General features: G+C 59.3%; 1 protein-coding gene and 1 pseudogene across 3 annotated transcripts in view; one reads left to right on the top strand and one right to left on the bottom strand.

The window, feature by feature from the left end:
• SHANK2 (SH3 and multiple ankyrin repeat domains 2) overlaps positions 1-16,644 on the bottom strand; it is a 404,459-nt gene that overhangs the window by 352,023 nt on the left and 35,792 nt on the right. For all 3 annotated transcript variants that reach the window (XM_039840586.1, XM_039840587.1, XM_039840588.1), the window contains exon 3: positions 7,498-7,717. In XM_039840586.1, the coding sequence (XP_039696520.1) occupies positions 7,498-7,704 (207 nt within the window). In that variant the 5' untranslated portion in view covers positions 7,705-7,717. The remainder of the gene's footprint in view (positions 1-7,497; positions 7,718-16,644) is intronic.
• Positions 2,559-2,680, top strand: LOC120584926 (uncharacterized; annotated as a pseudogene).

Below are 16,644 nucleotides of genomic sequence, written 5' to 3'. Positions count from 1 at the left end.
GGATGGAGGGATGGATGGGTGGGTGGATGGACAGATCACTAATAGATGAAAATATCAATAAAGACAAATCTCAAGAACATAACGCCGAGTGGGAAAGTAAGTGGTGAGCGACAGGCCCGTGTGGTGCCAGGGAGACGTGTAATTTTTTTCACACAGCACGACACTGTGCAGTGATCACTCATCCATGTGAAGAGGGGGCGAGACGCTGAGTCCATGACAGTGTTGGCCCGAAGGAGCCGGGACAGGGCAGGAAGACACGGACGACTGACTTACCCAGTCACGTCTCAATCCTGTGATCAAAGTGGGACCGATGTTAACCACTGTCGGTTCTGCATAATAGATACACACCGGCACGTATGATATTCTTCTTTGCATTTTTCTGCATTTTCAATGTTCTCTACATTAAAGACAAACGACACATCACATCGAGACGCTGTTCCGCCTCTCAGGGCGGCCCCGCCTGGACTGGGGTCAGCACGGGCCACCTTCACAGATCCAGACGGAGTTCCCGGATGCAAAGCGTGATCGCCATTGTCTCCTTCTGCCCACCGAGTCCTCTTCAAGGACTTATTTTTTTTTTTTTAGGGCAAAACATGTGCTCAAGTCAGGGTCAGGTACGACTAATTTCCTTATTATCTAAAATCCCCCCCAAATTGCCTTTTGGCTAGTAAGCAAGCAGGCGGGAAAGAATATTTTCCAGGGCAGGAAGATTCGAAAACAGAATGGCAGCCTAAAAGATGAGCACATGTGATATGTGAGCTCTTTCATCTCAATGTTGCCTATGGATGACACGTGGAGACATTTAAGGTGCCAGCGGGACTTGGGGGGCAGACGCGAGGGCACAGGCTCGGCTCCAGAGGAGAAGCAGATGACAAAGGAACCGTGGCCTTGCCCCTCCCCTCCCCCAACACTCCACGTTTCACCTGATCCCAGCGAAATGGTCCGGGACAGGCAGACGCAGACACGGGACGCACATGAGCGGCGGCCGGGGGCTCGGGGACGGACCGACTGCCGATGAGTATGGGGTTTCCTTCTGGGGAGGCAAAATATTCTAAGATCGACTGTGGTGATGGGTACCCTCATCCGTGAATTTACTAAAATCCACTGAATCGTACGCTTTCAACGGGCGACCTGTATGGCACGCAAACGTTCACTTCTACAAGAAAAGGGAACACGTGTTTTTCTTTCCCGTCTGAGAAACTACAGAGACGCAGGTATCGCGTTTTAAAACATGGCCATGCCTGTCGCCGTCAAGGGCCCTTGGCCGGGCAGATCACGCTTCCTGCGAGGGCCACGCCTGCTCCGGCCTCCCTGACTTTGTCATCGGGGACCTGCCGTGGGTCTCGACCATCTATCTCCTGCCACCACCGGCTCCTCCCTGGAGCCTCGCAGGGCCTCCGACCTCACTCCGGCCGGTGGCCCGGGCCTCGCCAGCTGCTTCGACACGCCAAGTTCATTTCTGCCGTAGGTTCGCTGGTTCTGCAGACACTCTGCTCAGGAGGCTCCGTGTGGAGCTCCCCACCGAGCCGGCCTCTCACCATCCGGGTCCAGCTCAGATGTCGCCCCCTCGCCCAACGGGGCCAAGCATTCCATGCATTCATTCCCTCGCTCCCCAGACATTCGTTGTTCATTCAGTTGTGCCAGCTGCCAGGGTACAAAGACGCGCAAAACGGACACAGGACCCCCTGGTGGACTGATGCCAGTCCACGGCCGGGGGTTGGGGATCCCGTTGTAGAGACTACGGCAAAAGGTGTACCCGAACCACAGCTTCCTTTCTGGAAAGGTGCCACCTAGAAAATTAAGGACAATCCTCGGACTGCAATTAAGAGGCCGCACTCTAGCCACTGGTTTCCAGAAGTCTGGACCCAATTAACTCCTGAAAGACACACAGCTCTCACCCCCCGGGGGCCGAGGGTAATGAACTAGTTACGTGCCCAGCAACGTGGCTGAACGGAACAAGGGAACAAGCCGCTCCTGCACAGGCCTCCCGGGACCCTCGCTCCTGATGGAGGCCCCCGCCTGGCCTTTGCAGAATGACGGGCAAGGGATTGGGGCTTTTAATTCTCAACAACACATAAGCACGTGGGCTCAAAGGTTACTGAGGCTGGCGACAACCCCCGAAGGCTCAAAAACGCAGGCAACTTCAGATACAAAAAGCAAACACAATGACGTGTCTGCGACAAAGAGGTGAGGAAGAGACTCGTGACCTGAAGGTGACCCATCCTTCCTCCTGAGCTCTTATGATCCTCAGCGATACGCAGGGGGCCAAGGTCACTTGCAAACCAAGCACATCTGACAGTCCATTTGGAAGCCAGGGATGGATTAGCGAGCGTCTGGGTCGGCTGACGTGAGGGGCAGCACTGGGCGGCGGTAGAGGGGACGTGGCGGCTGCTTTGGGGAGAAACGTGAGTGGGGGGCTGGGAGGGATGGATGCGTGGCAATAAATTGTCTCTGAGGGGTCAGGGGAGCAGCCGAAATGCCTTTTCCCAAATGAAATCCCAAATTCGAGACACACTTATTTTAATAAACGGAAGCACTGATTACAGCAAAAATGTGGAGTCTACAGCCATGCTACCCTTCTGAACAAGCCCGGTCCCGTCTGGTCTCAGAAGCTAAGCAGAGTCAGGCCTGCTGAGTACTTGGATGGGAGACCACCTAGGAAGACCAGGTGCTGTAGGCATAAAAAATAAAAAATAAGGGATTGCAACCTTGCAATCTGTGAGGTCGACCAAGGGTTGCCCCACCTTAAAAAACAAAGCAAAAATGCGGAGGTGGGCAGGCCCCCGCATCTTCATTAATTCCTCGGGAGGGACGCGTGGCTGTGGCTGGCGGATCTGCTCGGTGTGACCTTGGCTGCAGGTGGGTGCAGGGTCCACGGTGGGCACACCCAAGGAGAACCCCAAAAGCACACAGCCGTCCCCTCGTATTTTATCTTGAGCTAATTGTGATGTGACGTTCAGTGTGGACTGGGGACAACCACTGTGCCCTGTGCCAGCTCTGTTCCCACTTCCTCACCCACTGTCCCCCAAAAATACAAATAGCAGAACTGGTTTCTATTGATTTTGGCCCATGCCACATGCTTAAAAGGCCAAGTTTACAGAAGGTGCCAGCACCTGACTGCATAGGAAGCCCTTTGTGTGTCTGCGATGACCCAGAGAGCGGAAGGAACACACGCCCGCCGGTCCCGGGGGCCACCTGCCCCGCCACTCCCTGCCACTCCCTGTGGGGCCCTGCAAGTCTGCCTGCCAGGACACCACCGCCCTGCGTCTGTCCCGCCGCAGGTGCGAGGCAGAAAAGAAGTCACTCGGCCAGGTGAGAGAGCACACCTGCGGTGAGGACCACACCTGAGATGAGGACCACACCTGGGGCAGAAGGGAGACAGCCACATGGGCTTCGGGGGGCACTGTCTCCCTGCGGGCAGGCGGGCAGGCGGCTCTGGGGCGAGGGGCTCGCTCAGCTGCTTCCTACTTCCTCTAGGCAGGATGCCAAGTCCAGCTACAGGACTCAACCTGGCAAGGGCCTTCGTGGGGACAATGGGCACTTTGTTGCTCACGCCCATGGGATTTCTGGTCTCGGCCTCCAGGGCCTTAGCTTGTCTTGAACAAAATGAAGAGAGGCGGTCTTCGGAAGGTTCCAGAGAGATTTATGTTCCTCGGACTAGAGACCACGGCCCAGGAGGACCTTCCTTTTGGGAAGCACTGTAACTCTGGGCCTAGAGAAATCACCAGAAACAGGACAGAACGGATCTAACTGAAAATGCAATCTAGAGAAGCTGAAGCAAACCGCAGGGAACAAACAGGAAATTGCCAGCTCATTAGAGCCATCAGACAACAGATAACAGACGTGGAAGAGGAAAGCCCGGTGTGACAGCGCGACCGTCCCTTAAGCAGAGAATCCAGCTGACCACACAGAAAAAGGAACCAAATATAAGGAAACACCCTTGAAACGAAAGACAAACAAAATCTACGGATGAGAAGGTCCCCCAGGAAAAATAGAACAGCCAGCGCCAAACGCTTCCTGGTGCAGTGACCCTGCCGATTCTTTAGGATCCAGTAAAAGATAAAACAATAAACCAGGTCACCGACAAGACGCCCCCGAAGCAACATCCCCGTGGATGGGGGGTGACGTGGGGGCAGGAACTGTGACTCGAAAACGCCACCCAGAGGGAAAGAACGAGCCAGGCAAAGGAACGAGTCCACACTTCTGAGCACACAGTCGATTCTTGTTATTCTTGGATTCCATATTTGGGAACTTGCTCGCTCGCCAAAACTTATTAATAATCCCAGATCGATCCTCGCGGCACTCGTGACCCAGAGCCGTGAAGACAGAGCAGCGGCGTCACCTACGGACACGGAGCCGCAGGACGGTCACGTCGCTGGCGTGCCCGGCTCAGGCCGGACGAGAGGACGTTCGGCCCTTCCTGTTTCAGCTCAGACTACGGACAAGTGTCTTTGCTGTAACCTAGTGAGTGTCCCTCCCGTCCCTTCCTGTGCTTTTTGTTGGTGACCGTGCTGCTTCGTGCGTCCTCTGCAGTCGGGTGCAGCCCCTGGGGGCGGCCGGGGACGCAGGGGCAGCGAGACGGTCCACAGTCCTCTCTTCTGCTCTTACCCTCTGGGCAGATAGGGAGGACCCCGTGGAGGGCGCCAGGGAATGACTCGGCTACTGGATGGAAGCAGCCTGGGTCCCTGAATGTCTACCTGGAGCAGAACCTCTGCTCGCCATCCCTGCCAATCCCCTGGGGACCCAGATGAGAGAGAGAGAGAGAGAGAGAGAGAGAGAGAGACAGAGAGAGAGAGAGAGAGGGAGGGAGAGAAGTAAAACATCTCTGTGTTAAGTGCCTGAGGTTTGGAGGTCTGTATATTACAGAAATTAGCTTAATTTACCCCAAATGACACAGGGAGAGATAAGTCCCTCACCACAGGAAGAAAGAAGAGGGGAAAGAATAATAAAAACAAAACAACGCAGAGTCCACCTCTCCAGTGCTTCGTCATGGTCTCTCGGGGGCGCTGAGCCAACTCACCAGACCCCCACGGCACTAGGAGATGAGGCCCCGGCTGCGCCCAAAGCGGGTGAGCCAAGTCCCATCGCCAGCGCCAAAAGGCCAGCAGGTGGCACAGCAGGACTCGCGGTCACAGCCCTGATCCGAGCCCCTTCCCATCCTGGCCTCGGCCAGGAGACTTTGCTGCTGTACAAGAGTGGGCTTGGGGTGCCGGGCCCACCATCCGGAGCACGATGGGGGCCGTCTATACCCCCACTCGCCCACCCATCCCGTCTACACCACCCATGTACACCACTTCACGGACCCGGCCCCACCTCTGCTCCCTTTCACCCGACTCTGAAGTGGGGAGGGTCCTCACCAGCGCCCAAGATGGTCAGAGACGTAAGAAACAGGGACCACCAGAAAGCACAGGAGGAGGTGGCCCCGAGTCTCCGCCCACAGGCGGGCGGGAGAAGGGGCTGCCCTTCCAGACCCCAGGTCACTCGGACCAGAGGCAAGAGAGTTCCCACCGCTAGGGGCCCCCGCTCGGCCTGGCCGTCAGCCTGCGACCTGCTAACCTTCAGAGAGCCTCTCCCAGGGTCACTGGACCCATCCCAGCCTCCGGGCGCGCTCCAGACTCTGCCACCCACTCAGGGAGAATGTGGGCGGTGAGGCTGCACTGGAGCTCAGACCTGGGTCTCACATGGGTGCCCCCCTGTCATCTCCCCACGCGGGCTTCAGCTCCCATTTGAATTGCCTCAGCGCTGCACTGCAGCACCGCTTCTACCCAGGCCACAGTGAGGCCTCTGGGAGTGAAACTTTTCGTGGCCCTCTCAAGGCTCAGTTGAGTGCTGAGTCCGCTGGGAGGGGAAGACCCCCAGCCACCCTTTCACCTCAGCCACCTGCCACGCATGCACTTCCGGCCCAGGACAGCCATCTCCCTCCCGTGTGCCGTGCTGGATGGCCGTCACCACGTCCTGGCAGCTGGTTTAGCACTTGGCATAAGAGAGAACCCAAACACCTCTCTGCCAAATCTGCACGATTTAATCGGGAAGAAGCAAATACCATCTGGAAAACACCGGAAGATGAAATAGACCACGTTCGTGTATAATGAAGACGCTGACCATGCCCTCCGACGGCATTCCCACGCAGTGGAGGAGTCAAGTTCCCGCCGGGGCCTGCAGAGGCCGCTGTCTCTCCAGTTCAGACCTCGCCTCCTAGCCACTCCCAAGCTCCCACGCTCCACCTGTACCCCGGGGGCCCTGGAGGACCGTGGGTGGCAGAGCTGAGTCATCTGACAGCCCCGCAGAGGTCACCCCCCAATGCCTCTGTCACCCGTCACCCCTGTCATTCAACCACACTCGATCCCCACCACTCACCCGTCCATCACCCAGCACCCATGACCCATCGCCCATCATGCATCCCCCATGACCTATGACCCCATCACTTACCATCCATCACCTGCCAGCTTGTCACCCATCACCCCTGGATTACTTTCGTCACCTTGACCACTGCATGTAACACTCCCCCTCTTCCCATTTGTGGCATCCCATCCAGTGCCTAGAATGGAACCGGGCTTCTCACGGACACGCACGTCACTGAGCACGAGAACGTGAAAAGGACCGCAGGACGAGATCGTGGCGACGCCCGAGAACCACCCACAACCCCGAACCAGAACAACCCCGAACCAGAACAACCCCGAACCGGCCGCCAACCAGGAGCCTCTGGGGAGGCCGTGTGGACTTCAGCCCCTTCCTGGGTACCCGGGGCGGGGGGTCCCACTTGCAAGCGCTCGCTTCTGCTCTGGGCCACTGCCCGTTTCATCAGAAAGCCCAGACGGGCGTGAAGAAGGACGAAGGTCGGGAACAGGGAAGGGACGCGCACGCGGACGCGGCCTCAGGGAGGAGCGTCGTGAGGTGCCCTGGGAAGGAGGGCGGGGTGGTGTGACCTGGGGACGCTCGCTCGCTTGTGTTCGGTGGCCTATCCAGGGCGCCCACTGCACAGCACCACACAGGCAGCAGAGCCGATGACCCCAGCCCTGCCGAGACAGGCGGACCCAGCGGCAAGGACCCACAGGCAACAGGCCCGTGTGTGGCAGGGGCGACACAGGACACGGAATTGACCCAGGCCTGGAGGGACACCCGGGGACGGCCAGGGGGCGGTGCAGGGAAGGGCACCCCGGACAGCTCGCACGCCTGGAGGTGGGCACAGCAGGGGACCGGGGGCTCCGCCTGCGACTGGGCACAGAGCAGGGCGGATGCAGGGCCCGCGGGCGCCGGAGCCCGGCTCACTACCGCACTCAAAGCGTTTCCCCTGAGGGCCTGGCCTCCGCCCGGGCACGCAGTAGGTGCTCACTGAACAGTGTGGCCGAGGCACCAGCAGCACGCAGTGAGGCTGCTGGCAGCCAGCAGGAGGGCGCGGGGCAGGGAGCCGGGGGGAGGGCAGGTCGGGGCCGAGGCGACCGAGGCGCCCTCCGGCTCACGCACGCACGCTCGCGGCCGAGCTGGGCGGGGGCTCACCGTCTGCTGCAGGTCCTGGATGATGATGCGGATGACCAGCATGTGGCCTTGGCTCTCCTCCGTCGGGGCGCTGCTGGGCTTCGCCGCCGTGGCCCGGATGGTGTCGTAGATGGTCTCCTCCCTGGAGCTGTCCGACTCCGAGCCCACGGAGTAGTCGGAGAAGCTCTGGGCCATCTCGTCCTCGCTGGACGTGGGGCTGCGCGGCATGGCTGCTCTGTGTCTACGGGACGGAAAGACACCCGTTGGGGAAGCAGGAAGAGCCTCCTGGCCATCGGGAGAACGGGACCCCAGCACGGAGGCTGCTGGCAGAGCCAACGGGGAGGCCACGCGGGTCTTAAAGGTGGCGGGAACGTGGCACCCCCACCTCGTCCCTGAGCCTGAGCCAGGTGCAGCCAGGACCCAGGCAGGCTCCGCCCAGTGCTGGAAACGGGCATTTAAAAGGCGTCACAGGGACGCACCGAGGGGCTGCTGGGGCGGTTTGCGACTCTCCCAGACAGGATAAAAGGCTGCCGCTTGTTTGTCTTTGAGGGTAGAGCAGTTGGGGGGCAGGGGGGTGCAGTCCCCAGGTCACGACGGCACCAAGTTCATGCTGCAATAACCCCTCTGCTTCCAACACAGAGCAGTGATAGCAAACGTGCACAAACGAGCCCGAGGCGGGGCTGTGCTCGGGAGTGACGTGATCTCCAGCCCAGGACCGAGCTGCAGCCGAAGTCATGTACAGGCTGAAGCTGGGGACTTGGGGTCCCCAAGAGCCCGTGGGAGCTGGGGGTGCAGCCTCCCATCCGTCAAAGTGGAACAAACATTTCCCAGCAAAGACCCAGTTTCGGGAGCCAACTCTGCCTCGGTCATGGCCGTAGCAAGCACGGGGGGACGCGACATCACTCTGGGAGCAGGCCACCCACTGTGCTGCCCCAGCTCTGTGGGCAGGGTCCGGAAAAGTGAGGATAAAGCTGATGTGAACCAGGGTACCGGGGAGCAGGCGGAGCATGACACACCAGTAATTCCAATAAGGGAGATCAAGGCCACCCCCCACACACCCAAGACTGCTCTCACGAAGACGGGACGAGCGAGGCCACCCTACCATCTAGGGTCTGGCTGATGAATGTGTGGCCTCTCTCGCCGTGGACACACGGCCGTGGGAAAGCAGGAACCCCAGCTACACGCAGAGGACCCCAAACAAAGCACCACTGAATGAAATGAGGCAAACGCCTGTGCCCACTAGGAAGGGGGAGCGCTGGTTGCCTACAGACTGTGGGTGGACGGACACGGGGTGAGGACACAGAAGCACCAGCAAGCTCTCGGGAAGGAGAATGTAACATCACCTGTAATGTCTGATTTCCTTAAAACAGTTCCAGCCGATACGGTGGAACGTCAACCTCGACAAAGCTGGGGGCACAGACGTGTTCTCCATCATCTCTATGCGTCTCTTCCCCTGTGCTGGGTGGGAGGAGGGGGAGGGCAGGGAGGAAGCCCCACCTGTCCCAGGCTCCGGTCCAGCAGGTGCTCATGGGGAAGTGGGAGGCTCAGCAATGTCCAGGCGGACACAGTCTCCCAATGCCAACTCGGAGTTCAGTGCGGGAAAGCCTGCGCCCCCCGTTTTTTTCCAGAGCCCACTTAGCAACGAACCCCCCGGGGGAGCGCTTCACCACTCAGCCTGCGGTGGGTCCTGGGCGCATGCCCATCCTCCACCCGACTGTCAAGGAGGCTGGCCAGACAGAGGCACATGCAACCCCAACGCCGGGCAACGGGGGACACAGAGGAGCCCCTCCAGAATGCACCCCTCCCAAGGGCACGGCCAGACCTGACCGGGGTCGGACCCCCTTACGGCCAGAGGGTGGGCCCAGACCGCGCGGGGTGGGGAAGGGGCCAATCGTGGCCCGGGGACACTGTTTTGTTTGGCCCGCACGGGGTTTCAGTGGTCTGTAACCCGGAGACTTCACACGAAAACAGATGCCTGGGCTGTCCTGGCCATCGGGAGAACGGCGAAGCCGAGGACTGCCACATGACGCCCGGGGCAGGGCGGTGGCCTCTGCGGGTCCTCCCGGAACCCCCAGACAGCACGGCGAGGTCTCCCGCCAGCCCGGCCCCCTCACACCAGCACCTCCCCGTCCCCCGTGCTGGAGGACAGCTCTGTCCGTCCGTCCTCCCACGCTGCTGCCTGCTCGGTCCTTCCCAACCTCTCCTCAGACCAGCCGGGGGTGGCGGCGGGGGCCCTGGACCGTCAAACAGGGCGGTTAAACGTCTCAAACAGCAGATCGCAGGAAGCTTTCCTTTTTTAAACAAAAGCTCCAAAGTCCACCCAGCGCAATTCCGAACCAACGTTTCAGAGCGAGCGGGTCCTCGGGCGTCCACTGGCCCGATGCCTCTGAAGTTTAATGATTTCACAGACTGGCGGGTGGGGTGCCAGGGGCACTGTGGCCGAGGACGGGATCCATTCCCCTGCCGCCCGAGTGAAGTCCCAGCCAGCCAGCCGCACTGGCCAGTGACACAGTCACGCGCTCATTCAGCAGCTACGCGTGGAGAAATGCACTCCCGGCGTAATTACACGGCGTCCAGCGCCTACAGACTATGTGATACACTTATAACTGTCATACGGCAATAATTGTATGTTATTATGTTATCATAATATAGCACATGCAATTATGTGAAAGTGGTTATAATGTATCATAACATGTAGCATAAATATAAATCATACGTGTGACGTCATTGCATACACAGATACACACAAATCATTCCCCCTCACGTCCCGGGTTCCACCGAGGCGCCTCCTTCAGAACCGGCCCTCCGTCCCCGCAGCTCAGGGAAGCGACTTGGGGAGCTTTAAAAAGACGCAGGGCCAGCGGTCCTGATGGAACGTCCGGCAGAGGCCCCTGCGTCGACGCCACCTCTCACGGCGCCCCAGGCAATGGCAGCAAGAGTCACAGCTCCGGGTTCACCAGGAGCCCAGTCTGCGCCTGCGAAGCCGAAGAACTCGGCAGCATACGGAGGGACAAAAAATGCAACCAGCCTTCCCCGGGGGGGCGAGGCCCGTGTCCCAAGGGTGAGGCTGTGTCCCGGGTATGAGGTCCGTGTCCCCGGGGTGGGGGTCATGTCCTGGTGCTCCGGACTGCGGGAGAGGTGCAGCATTCACCGCCTCCAAGGTCAGGACAGACACGGGGTTGGGTCTTGTCACTCTGGGGTTCTGGTGGCTTCTTTCTGCCCTGAGAGCTTAAGTTGGCTCAGAGGAGGTTCTGTTCCAGTAAAAGCCTCCTCGTACCTGCCTGTCCCCAACGGGGACCAAGAGGAAGCAGACGGGGCAGGACACGGCTGCGGCTCCCGGTCACGGGTGGTAATGGTATCTAACGAGGAGTAAGCGCTGTCACAGCAGAGGCAGGAGTGTCCGCACGTGAGGTGGCCCGAGCACACCACGGCCTCCCCAGCATCCCCACATGGGGCGAACCATGGCCCCGGCAAGCCGCGGGCACCGGGCTGGAACGTGGGCATGCGCAGAGCCCCAGCAGAGGGCACGGGGCAGACACGCAGCCCGCCAGAGCCAGCGGGCACAGAGACGCAGGCGGGGTGTGGGCCCGGGCGCGGGGGCCGAGCCGCAGCCCCAAGCTGGCGCGTGTCACCAGACCTGCAGGGTGTTCAGACAGGCCAGATTTTAGGCAAACATTGGGAGTGTATAATGTTGGGAGACTGTTTGTTGACGGCCACTTTGCAGGCCACGTCTACGGCTGGAGCCCCCGGCCCTGGGCTGGTGAGCCGCGTGGGCTCAGGTCTGAAGTGGGGAGTGTGCACAACCCTTAGGACCCTCTTTGTTGAAAGTGTGTGGTGGGGAGGGCGGGTGAGAATGTTTACACCAGGCTAAAATCAACCTCAACTCCAGACATAAAACTGACGACCCCGGTGGGAAGGGCCTGTGTCCCCAGCCCCTCCTGCTGGCCTCAGACCACCTCATTTATCAAGTAGTGTCACACGCCCCTGCCACTCACACTGGCTTCGGGGGGACATCTGTCACCAAAGCTCAGGTGTGGAAGGCCCCAAGGATGGCGGCCACCTGCGCCCGGCTCCTTCCAGGACTGTCCTGGGGGCAAGGCCGGAGACCTCAGCCAGGGGCTTGAGAGCAGTCAGCAGATCCCTGGGAAAAGCAACCGCCTGGGAAAACATTTAATGATTAACTCCTGGGTCAAACTGCCAGGTAACAGTTACACCCGCATTTCAGATAAACAGCGAATCTGTTTTACTCTAAGCATTTTCCAAATGTCGCAAGAGACGTACACTAAACAAGTTTCGTCTGCAACTCAAACAGCACTGGGCACCCCGCGTTTTCGTGGGGGTCACGGGGTCCGCCTCTTTTCTCTAACCCCAGCACCCCACCGTAATTGGGAGGGGGGGGCGTGCAGAGGGGAGGCTCTACAAAGAAGGAAGAAACGTGGAAAACTCAATGTGAAAATCGGCTCCCCAGGGAGAAGTCAGTGCCAGCCCGGGGAGAGAGGTTATCGGACAGCCAGGTGTCCTTCTCACACAAACCCTCACGTCCATGCCGACTTCATCAAGGTTAGAGCTGCAGGGCCTACGAAGATGGCCCGTAAAAACGCAGAGGTCCTGACGGCATCCGTTTATCGTTATATTTTTTTACAAAAAAAAAAAAAAGATTTGTATTCAAGTAAAACCTCAAATGGACTCTCTATATGTCTAACGCATTGGAAGCGAGGTTTTGTGACTGTGTATTTATCACATGAATCCCAGAGCCATGAAGCCCCCGAGGAAGCTGCCCCAGGGGTTTGTACTGCCCTTGAAACTGGGGGTCAAGGTCAAGGCTGCAGTGAGCGCAGCCCCACGGGGATGGACTGCTGGAGGAGGCCCGGCCTGCCCACCGAGGGGAACCGCCATCCAGGAGATGACAGTAACCGCCAGCCGAGAGCGGGTTTGGGGTGCGGGGGGCGTCGGGGAAGCCGGGGCACGCGGGGACCTGAGGGAGAAGCGTGGCCTGTTCCTCGTTCATTTAATCCCTTTCTCAGAGAGGGAGAGAAGCACCCGCCCCCCAAGGGCTGACCCAGAATGTGGGGGTGGGGGACGTCTGGGGGTCAGACTGCACCCCAAGGGCAGGGAGACGCCAGGATGCCAGTCAAGCACCGCCTCTGCCTGGGCTTCGTGTCCATTTTCTAGAGCGTGATTTGAGAGGTCCCCGCCACCCCCCGGTGGGCCCCACACTCGGCCTGCTCACGGCGCACCTGGCAGACCAGCGAGCCCTTCTGCAGGCTCCAGGAGGCTGGCCACCCACAGCCACGGCTCCTGGGGAGACACCCCGAAACGAGGCCCCGCAGCAGACCCCTCCCCTGCGACGCCCGCCCTACGCGCACCCGCAAACCCCAGGCCGCGGGTCCTGGTGACGTCAGCGCCCGGACCCGCGACCACCTGGGCCGACTCCAAGGAACGAGGACCTGAAACACCCCCTTCAGGACCCGAACTCTGGGAAAACTAAAGATGAAAGAATTTCCTTAACTTGAACAGAGCACCTGCCCCAAATCCTACAGCGAACACCAGTATAATAAATAAACAAGCAAACAGATGAATGAATGAATTGCTTAAGGATTAAAACCAAGAGGGGGGTGGAAAGAATCATTTTTCAGATGACTTGCTTTTCTGCACAGAGAAGCCAAGAGCATCTCGAGATAAATTATTTAAACTAGTCAAAGCCCAGCAAAACGCTCAGTAAGAAGTGAATATACAAAAGTTTACTGAATTCTGCTACATCAGCAATAAACGACTGCAAAACATTTTTAAAAATATTATCGTAGGACCAACAATAACCAAGATGCCTAAGGAAAAAAATACCTAAAACAGTGTGTGCTAGACCTTTATAGAGAAACTGAATGTAACTTTATTTGAAAAGAGAAAGAAATGAAGGAAGACCCAGTACATGGAGAGAGATACTAGGATCACGGATGTCAGGGCTTAATAATATCTTAAAGATGGAAAATCGCACGAAATGCAAATGTGACGTAACCGCCAACGGAAACCCAGGCAGGCGTGAGCGTCACAGAACCCGACACTCTGCGCTCAGAACGTTACGGAAGTTCACAGAAGACGGGAAAGAGCCAAATGCCACCAGGACACCTTTGGGGACAAAGGGGAACCACCAAGGCTTTCTGAAAAATTACGTTGTGGGGACAGGAGGGTATTAGACAGGGACGAACCAATAGATCAATGGAAAGAGCAGAGGCCCCGGCACAGGCCTTGTGAACCCGGGGGTCCAGCACGCGTCCGCGGGACAGCGCCACCCCACGCGGGCTGCTCGGACAGAAGACAGAAGAGACGGCACCCATGTCACCCCGTGCTCGTAAATCTGGGCCGGGCGCACCGGAGCCGGCAATGTGAACGGCAGTTTGTAAAACTCAAACTTAAAACAGTAGAAGCACATACGAAACTAGGGCACAATGCTTCATCCTGACGGTGGGCCTACAGGTGTGTGTCTCTACTTTGCTCTATGTTTATAATGTTTCCCATTAAAAATAAAATCTTTTTAAAAAATTAAATGACTATGGCCTAGGACCCGCCTGTAATGGTTTTCCCAACACGAGCCCTTGATCAATCGAATCGACTGGCGATTCCGCGAGACGACAGGCGTGGAGGAGGGCCCCCGGCTCCTGGCGGTGGCAGGTGGGCACGGCTGAGTCCCCCAGGGGCTCTGCTTCGCTGCACGATCGCCCTGGTCCCCACGAGAATGAGGTAGGAAGATGAAGCTATTGCCGCTGATGCTGGCTCACAGGTAAGGGCCAGAGCCTCAGAGGTAAGCCCAAGGCCTCATCCGCTTATGGCGGCCAGGAGAGGGGCCGGCCAGGAGTGGGCCACAGAAACATTGGCCGCTCGTGACTCCGCCAGGGAGGGCATCACGGCTGGCACACTGGGGACAGGAATCGGGTCCTAAATCAGAACTGACTGCAGAACGCGCCCCAGCAACCTCCCCCAGAACTCTTCCGAAGGCCGGCCCAGCCCACTCCGGGGCACAGAGGGTCTCAGAGAGGAGGCCCGGGAGGAGGGGCAAATGGAGCCCCAGGAGAGAGCAACCGGTGCCCGCCAGTCACTCCCGTCCCGGACACCCCGCTCGCCTCTCGAACGGGGAGGAAGGGGGCGATGGCGCAGACTGCGGTATGTGTGCACGTATGTTTTTCGGTATTTTTTTCATGCACGGACTTTGATTTAGAGCAGTTTCAGAAAACTGAGCTGACAGTACAGGGCTCTGGGTGGCCCCTCTGTCCAGCTTGTTAAAAACACGCAGTCTGCCTCCCAGCCCCTTCCTCCTTAGGAAGTGTCCGGGGCGCCCGGGCTCGGTCCCTCTCTGACCTTGGCCGGCAAAGGGAAATGGGTCACCTGGTTCTCACTTTTTCAGCTGGGGTGAACCTGTCACATTTAGAGCCTAAGATAAAATGTAAAATCAGAACGGGGCTCTGTGTTCCTGCTGGAACACCAGATCCTGGGGTGCGCGTCTCAGCCGCCTGCGGTTAGCTGGGGTCCCTCTGGAGCATCCTGCCCTGAGCTGTGAGTGCAGGGTAAGGGTGTGGGGTCCAGGCCCGCACCCCGTCCTCCCGCACCACCCCCGACTCCCAACAACTGAGAGGGCACAGCTGGCTGTGGGGCAGGAGAGGCGTCCTGGGCACCAGTGGGAGGCAACGCCAGCCAGAGAGAACACCCCACGCCCAAGGGTGTGCAGGCTCGGAGGGTCCTGCACGCGAAAGCACAGGGCGAGGGGTCCAGGGACCTTTCGATGTCGCTCGCCATCGGATTTCATACGCAAGCGGCGCGCAGTGTTGGCGCTAAGCAGACTCGACGCCCCTGGTCCCCGCACGCGGGCACCGTGCCAGCCGCAGAAACAGCAGGGGCCCGGCGCCACTCCGAGGGGTGGCGGGGAGGCCACCGACCTGAGGCAGCCCCAGACCTGCAGCCGCACCTTCTAGACTAGGGGTTCAGCCGCTACATCGAATGACGGAGTCTGGGAACCAGGCGCACGGAACGAAACCGCAGAGCTCTGAGACACCTCGGGGGCGGGGGACGAAACACCACCGGCATCTCAGGACTAAGACGTGTCCTTTACGAAAACGCTTTAAAATTTCCAATCGCGCGCTGGGGCTCCAGTCAGCCCTCTGTGCTGCACCCAAGCGGCAGGCACGGCACGGGGCGGGGGGGCGGCAGACGCCGGTCCAGGCGCCAAGTCCCCGTCCACGGGGAGCTCTGCGGTCTCTCGCTCGGGGCCCACAGCCGGCCCCACCGTGGGCGGGACGGCCACGGCCCCGGCCTGCCGTCGTCCGTAATGACAGTGCTTAAGCCGAGGCTGGGTTCTCCTTAATCCCTGTGATTCCAGCGGTCGTGGGAACCGAGGTCTCGACCCCCACCATCGCTTCACGTTTCATCCCCGCTTTCCCTAAGAAGGACCTCGTGTCCCGTCTGGGACGGACGGACAGACAGACAGGACCCGGGTGTGGGGAGAGCTGTGCCCCGGGAAGTGCTGGGGCAGGCGTGGGGCAAGCAGAGGCTGCCTCCCAGGCCACCCCGCAATGCTGCCGGGCGAGCCAGGCACGGCTGGTCCCACGTGGCCTGGGGAGCCCCAGCTCTAGAGGCGCTGGCTCGCGGTTCAGCACGGGGTCCCAGGCGTCTGAGCACGTCTGACAATGGGACTCTGAAATGACTGGGACAGCTAACCGGCTTGGGCAAGACGGGGTCTGTGAGACGGATGGGGACACGGCTCGTTGGGTTCCACACAGCGATGAAGGAAACTGGAAACTGACACTTACACACAATACCATTTACGATATCGACAGAAACTGCAATACGCTCAGGAGAAAATCCGACAAAATGTGTGAACGCGGCCAGGAGAAATGACAGATCTCGATGCGTGAGAGATCACCTCTTGAGGCCAGCCCCCGGAGGTCCAGTTCTTGCGAACCTCTGCTGGCCAGTGCGGGGCCCAGCGGCACAGAGCTGAAGGCCCACTGAAGGCCATCATCCCCGCTGCAAGCTGCCCGCCGCCCGGGAATGGCGGGGCGGGCTGCTGACTTTCCTGGCGACAAGTGTCATTATTTCCATTTTGCGCTTGCAGAAAGGAAGTTCCCAGAAGCAAACACCCTGGGTGTCCCTGACCAGGTCTTCCGCATCCCGCCGGCCCCG

This window comes from Pteropus medius, unplaced genomic scaffold (assembly GCF_902729225.1).
Source record: "Pteropus medius unplaced genomic scaffold, Ma_sr-lr_union100, whole genome shotgun sequence".
Classification (NCBI taxonomy): Eukaryota; Metazoa; Chordata; class Mammalia; order Chiroptera; family Pteropodidae; genus Pteropus; species Pteropus medius.
This window is presented reverse-complemented; position numbering and strand designations above follow the sequence as displayed.